Here is a 7293-nt window from a genome sequence, read left to right as displayed (position 1 = left end):
CCCTAGCTCTTTTGCTCGGAGTTTTAGTTGTTTTACCGTGGGTGGGGGTTGTATGTTAAGTAATCTCAACAACTGTGGTTTGGCCATTCTAGAGTAACCAATTACACCTCGTTGCCTGGCGATCTGCTTGAGCTCCCGAGTAGTAGACATTGTGTACACACCTAAGTATGAAGTCCAGTATTGTGGAAGTTTGTATGTAAATTAGGATTCCACAAGAAAGTACATATAGAAAAATTAAATGGAAATGATGATTAAAAAAAATGATTTCCTTATATTCAGTGTCATTTTATCATGGTGTACAGATTTTGAAGAGAGAAACTTTACTGAGAGTTGCTGCAGATCAGCTGTTGAATATTTGTTTCTGGGTATGTCCAGATACGTCCATGGAAACATATTGTTTACAAGCCCAATTACCTTTTCCAGATTTCCAAATAAGATCAAATAGGTTATGCTGTGATTGATTTGTTTACATTAATTGTACAGACAAATAAGGTGCATGAAGTAGTAGACGGGAAATATTTTCTGCTTTTTATTTGCCATTCTCTTAATTCATTAAAAGATAGAAACCCATGTTTTCAGATTATTGAACTAAATTTGAACAACGCAAACGGATAAGTAAAGGCGCCACGTGCAGTGTTGATAATCTATTTATAGATACCGAAATGATCTGCAACATGACCATGTGGTTGTGTTCACGAGTTCTACAAAATTATAAACCCAAACAACAAAATTCAGTTATCCTTTCCCTGCTAATATCTGTGACGGAGGTGAATTGCCAGATAGATTAGTTGATTCGAAAGAAATTACGCTTCCTACAGTCTCAGCAGCTAGTCGAGACGCTTGTTCATCGGGCATGTAACTCATTTTCACTCGCCAGTTGTAATCTGCCAGCTAAAATGTATTAAAAATCACATACGTATAACTTGCCTCTTTAAATAACATTCACAAACGACGGATACCAAACTATCACAAGCAGAATTCATCAACAACGTTCGCAATCACGTAACGTTTCGCCGGCGGTGACGCCATTGTGATTTGCCAGTGGTTGTCCCCCCTAACGTCAAAAACGAAGTGGGCGGGGCTTATCGGCCGAGACTGGATCGGTCTATTTCAAGCCAAAATCATGGATCACCCAAGACAGCGAAAACTCACCTTTTAAATTCGTTTATTAATTCCAGCCACGTTGACAGCACCTATGTCGGACTAGATTCGATCGGCAGCGGCATTCAACGGGACTAAAATCTTATTGCAACATCTACAAATCATTTTTCTCGACAGTAAGCAGGCACTTTCTCTAAAACCATCGGCAATCATACTCACTTGTCGGCCATGACGGCCTTGACATTCAAAGATCTGATCCGCAGAAACTGAATTAGGCCATCCGATTGGTGGAAAATGTAATATACTGTAAGATTTTGCCTGTTTGCTAATGGGCGCGAAATATGAACTTTGCAATATTCCTTCTATTTTGGGATCATGTACGGAACAGTAAATTGTTAAGAATAATTTTAGAGGTTGTTAAAATGTATTCGATGTTGATTCATTTTAGGAAATTTATTTATAAATATTTAACCTCTAAAATTATTTTTACCAATTTACTGCTCAGGTCACTTAAATGTCAAGGCCATCTATGGCCGTCAAGTGAGCATGATTGCCGATGGTTTTGGAGAAAGTGCATGCTTACTGTCGAGAAAATGATTTGTGGATGTTGCAATAAGTTTTTAGACCCGTTGAATGCCGCTGCCGATCGAATCTAGCCCGACATAGGTACTGTCAACGTGGCTGGAATTAATAAATGAATTTAAAAGATGAGTTTTCGCTTCGTGGGTGATCCATGATTTTGGCTTGGAATTGCGGAGGTAGTTGTTTTCGGTGAGCCGTGGCGTATAACTTTTGAAATAATGATCCGATTGTTACCATTTATAGCTTATTTTGTAGGGAAATCATCTCGCTTTCGATCCGTAGGCCTCGACGGCGCCTTAAAAATAGTTTACGTGGTGAAACCTAACTTTGATTGAGGAGGGGGTGGTTCCGTCGTTACATCCCTTTCCTTTTATATAGTACTAGGGTAGGGTCTATATACCTTTATGTCTTTGTAACGCTGTTTCTACGCGTGACGCTCCCCTGTGCAGTAACCCATGCATGTCGTAAGTGGCGACTAACGGGATCGGGTGGTCAGGCTCGCTGACTTGGTTGACACATGTCATCGGTTCCCAATTCCGCAGATCGATGGATGGTCATGTTGTTGATCACTGGATTGTCTAGTCCAGACTCGATTGTTTACAGACCGCCGCCATATAGCTGGAATATTGCTGAGTGCGGCGTAAAACTAAACTCACTCACTCAGTATAGTCTCTCTGATTTACTGAAATCGACCTATGTCATCACATGTACCACATTGTTCAATTCTTCCTTTGTCACCATCCCGTTTGGTTTAATGTTTCTGCCGTTTGTCTTGTAGTCCCATTGCTTGACCGAAGTGATCCAGTTCTGCCCATAGTTGGCAGTGATGTAGGGTAAGGTAGGACACGGAACCCGCACACGGTAACCCATGAAGTCAGTCCAGCATGTGTCAGACTTTGGAAGAAAGAGCCTGGAATAATTTTCAAATATATTTCATCTCTTTATCTTCATACCTGACCGTTATTGTTAAAAGTAAAACATATTTGAATGCATCCACTATCAAAATCCTCAATGGCCATCTATTTTTCATCATACCTGACATATCTAAATACTGCAAAAGTTATATCTAGTGGACTCTACGACATTCAAAGCCAAGCCACCTCAAAGGACGCCCAATCACGATAAAGTCACTCCTGGCACTGTTATAAACACGATGTGTGAGTGAGTTAAATATAATATACATTTGTATAATATATTGCGTCCACTGAGTATTTCTACAAGGGGCCATGTGGCCTTATCATACAAACAAAGAATCTTGAATAACATCGGCCGTTAACGAGGACTGCAAAAGACAGATTTTTAAAAAGCTCCCGTAAAGGCTATGAAAGCTATTGATATTGTGTCATTTATTTCTTAAAATAACTTTTCAAGTTATTCCATGGTATGTGATTGGGTATTTAAATGGACTCCGTCCGTCCGTGCACATTCGTCCTTTCCGGGGCAGAACTTTAAAACCGTCCAATATTCCTTCACCAAGCTTGGCACATAGATAGATCTGGTGGTGTACTGGGACCTTTTGGTAGTTTTGGAATATTCTGCATAAAATATGTTTTGCGTTTCCAAGGCAACAAGTTTCACTTCAACTGAATTTGGTGGTAGTACTCCCTTCTGGATCAGAAATTAAAACCCTTTCAATACTCTCCTTCCACTTGCTATATACAGGCCAAGCATTTGACATAATCATAAGTAGACATATTCATGAAGATAATTTTGCCATTGTGGGGAATATTGATGACTTTGTCTTCTTGTTACTTATGGTAGAGTGGGTAGGCTTTGTTTTACACCACTGCATGTTTTTCCTTTATAAAGGAGATCCAGACACTCAAACAGTACAAATACACACACCAACATATTGACGTCAATCCTTTAATGGAAGCCAGATCTAGTGCAAAGGGGTGAACACTTACTTGTACTTCTGGCCAGTGAATCTGTTGGTTGTTCCCACCCACCAATAAGTCTCCTCCTCATAGACGAAATACACATCCATCCTGACAAGACCAGCTTTAATGGACATTTGGTAGCTGTCAGATATCTACAAAGGAATTGGCAGAGAAAAAAACTTACAATCATTGGTATGTTTTGTAAACGAATTTTCATGAAGAATAATTATGTTGTCAAACATTTTCTGGGACAATTTTGACTGAGATTTCTTAGCCACAGAATTGGATGAGAAATATTTTTGTGGCAGACGGTTTATTGTAATTAAATCTGAAGAATAATGATTTTTCAAACACAATGTGTGTGCGTGTGCGTGTGCGCGTGTGTATGTGTGCGTGTGCGCGCGTGTGTGTGGTCTCCTTTCCATGAAGTTCATGTGATAAAATCGATGGAAGGAAATTGGCTATTTGATTTGACATTGAACGATTACAGACCATCGATATACCTGAAGCTTAAGTTGAGCTTCTTGGCCAAAGTACCTTATTATCTGATGTGCATAAAGAAACAGACCCACAAGGAGGGAGTACGACTGGTGCCCATAGGTATGCCCAAATCATATCTAAATGTAAACATATCGAGTTACAATCGAAATACTTATGTTTAACCCAAACAGCCTACAGAAGAGTCAAAACCCGATTACCTCTCGGGAAGCAATAAAGTCTTACCTTCCCCTTCACGTTGACTTTAAATCCCGCTTCTATAAACGCCGGCACAATGTCTGGACTGTAGTTTTCAATAGGAATCTCAATGTCCATGTCATTGGTATAAGGGATGAAACCACACTGTCGATACAGTGATAAACGAAATAATAATAATAACACCGGCAATGTTTCAGCCATATCGTGACAGGAAACAGGCCATAGATCGCCTACAAATGAAGTTAGATCACCACTTTTTGGGGGTTTGTTTGTTTTAAGAAACAAGTAAACATATTTTCGGTTTCCCCTCCTGCTTTATCTTCTTCATTAAGACGAGTTGTTGTGCCGGAAGTATACCAAACTAGCTCGCCTTCACTACCTCGGCGATCTGATTGGCTAACACATTACACTGAATGAATGTGTTTCTTTAAAAATATTTGTACTCGTTTTAAAATTATTCTTACCAAGATAAACATCAGAAAGTGACATCTTGGATGATAGACGTTTGAGTTTCCTCTCATTTTAGCACGTGCATTTGTTGTCATTTTATTAACCAATTTGATTGCGCTGACGACCTAGTTTTGTACACTTCCGGCACAGCAACTCGGTCTTTGGCAATTAAAAACCTCCAACAAATGCACTCCCCACGGAGAGCACGTGTATATGCCTCCTACACAATATAGGAAATATGGACAAAAGCTTTTGATCCCGGTGAGGCCTTTAAAATAGGATATATTGATTGATGTGTGCGTAATTGTCCGGTTTTCGATCATGTCGCCGTATTTCCGTGATGAACCTTTATGTATTATATAGTAGGGGTGTTGATACTAAACCGGCAGTAGTTACACACAAAGGTTCTGATCACGTTCTTCTTAATGCTTTTAATCCGGGACTTTGTCAAAGCGCTGGCTATTATGCTCATCAAACCTTCGTTAAAAGTGGCAGTTATGTTGCTGATGTGTTTGATTACTCCAAAGTGGTGTGAAAGATTCGTTTTGCGTGTTGCACTAAAACTGAACATTTCAACTGAAATGTATGTATTTACTCATTTTCTGGGGATAGGGGTTATTGAAGTCAGCGGCATACATTTTCTTTTGATCTTCCTGTTTCTGAATGTTTCTCAGCTGTAGGTACAAAGCGACACAACGAAGCTAAGTTGGCCTGGTAGACATACTGGGGGTTGCCTTCTGGAGGGTTGGCCTTCTGGTCATGACGAAAACCCAGGTTCGATTCCCCACATGGGTATAATATGTGAAGCCCATTTATTGTGTCCCACGCCGTGATGTTGCTGTAATATTGCAAACGGCGCCTTAAAACCATACTCTCTCACTGGTAGACTTACTGAAATTGAACTGGAGATACCCGAACAAATTCATTTAGGTAAAAGAAAAATAGCGTTATGTGTGGCCCAAAAGGTCAGGTGCCTGCGAGAGAAAAGCATTTATGTTTTGAAAAGATGACAAACAAATGCAATAGCAAATTTTGTTGATTAAAGCCACACTCAGCAATGGTGCAGCTTTATGATGGCGTTCTCTATATAATCGAGTCTGGACCAGAAAATCCAATAATTGACGCCATGCGCACTGTTTTGTATACGGAGTTTGGATTGGATGCCATGCACCAGCCTCATCAGCACGCCTGACAACCTGATTCCATTAGCCAGCCCTTAAGACAAGCACGGGCTGCTTACCTAAATTTGCTCGGTTGTAGGGCTGAGTGAGTGAGTGAGTGAGTTTTAGTTTGACGCCGCTTTTAGCAATATTCCAGCAATAACACGGCGTGGGGACACCAGAAATGGGCTTCACACATTTTACCCATGTGGGGAATCGAACCCGGGTCTTCGGCGTGACGAGCGAACGCGTTAACAACTGGGCTACCCCACCGCCCCTCGGTTGTAGGAACATGTGATGGGTCAGTGGTGGTGGTGGTTACGTATAATGCTGTAAAGATTATCTCACCAAGACATGTGCCATAACAGATCCGGAACGGAACGCCAATGCGATCCAGAGCCCTTTTCGCTTGTAACAGGACTTGTGCCCAACTTTGTGTCAAGTTATTGCTTTTCTGAGGGTTTGCCCTGAGATATGCCTGCGCCCCCTGATAGTCACACTCGATGAACTTGGCCTTCCGCATCTGGGCCAGGAAGTCTTCCACTGGATGCGGGAGTTGGAGCCATAAGCCATCCACAACCGAGAGGACAACGTCGAATCTAGTCAGAACAGGAGAGTGGACACCATTAACAGTCTGATATTGTCATTATACAACAGTTCCTGAAAACAAGCCACGGTGAAACGAGGTTTAACACACTCTTTATAAACCGTTAATTGAATTTGCTTACTCCTTTCTGGGTCAATTCTCGCTCATGAAAACCCCTTAGTAGGTTTTACATCATGTGCATGTCGGGGAGGTTTTACCTCTGGTCTATATTTAACCTGTTAAGGGGTTGATTTTCAGACGTAGTAAAACCCCTTTAACATGTTAAAAATCGCCCAGAAGTAAAACCTCTCCGACATGCACCTGAAGTAATTCTAACTGTTGGGACGTGGAAACTCCAAAACCGCTTTTATTTCATGTAATTGAAGTTAAAATGAACGCAAAATTTCCCTGTTGCAGTTTTCTCGAGGTAACGGAAGCATCCCTGACGTCAACGCTGGAGACTTGCTTTCTCGACTTGCTATCTGCGCTGCTGGTTGTTCCATCTTCGGTCTTCATCACCTTCGCATTGGCAACTTCTGATACCAATGCCTTTCGGTCATCGCTGGAACGTTTATACACTCGAACCGCATTGCTTGTGTGACCTGACAAACAAGCTAGGTTTACAAAGTAAATGTAATGTTTGCTATGTCAAATATCTAACTTCACCTCATAAATCGAGCTTCCCCGTGAATGTACCTTCAGTAACCCATACTTGTCGTAAGAGGCGACTAACGGGATTGGGTGGTCAGGCTCGCTGGCTTGGTTGACACGTCATTGGTTCCCAATTGCGCAGATCGATGCTCATACTGTTGATCACTGGATTGTGTGGTCCAGACTC

General features: G+C 41.3%; 1 protein-coding gene across 1 annotated transcript; it reads right to left on the bottom strand.

Annotated features, from left to right (window-relative positions):
* Positions 1 to 2376: 2376 nt before the first annotated feature.
* LOC124285094 (fukutin-like) lies at positions 2377 to 6958 on the bottom strand. The gene is made up of 5 exons (XM_046721252.1): positions 6903 to 6958; positions 6336 to 6468; positions 4287 to 4403; positions 3591 to 3715; positions 2377 to 2593 (listed from the first exon to the last, which is right to left on the bottom strand). The coding sequence occupies exons 1-5, from the start codon at positions 6956 to 6958 to the stop codon at positions 2377 to 2379; spliced, it is 648 nt and encodes a 215-aa protein (XP_046577208.1).
* Between the last annotated feature and the right edge of the window lie 335 nt (positions 6959 to 7293).

Source organism: Haliotis rubra, unplaced genomic scaffold (assembly GCF_003918875.1).
Source record: "Haliotis rubra isolate DU_JTF1 unplaced genomic scaffold, ASM391887v1 Scf351, whole genome shotgun sequence".
Taxonomy (NCBI): Eukaryota; Metazoa; Mollusca; class Gastropoda; order Lepetellida; family Haliotidae; genus Haliotis; species Haliotis rubra.
The sequence above is the reverse complement of the archived record's forward strand: the minus strand, read 5'-3'. Positions and strand labels throughout refer to the sequence as shown.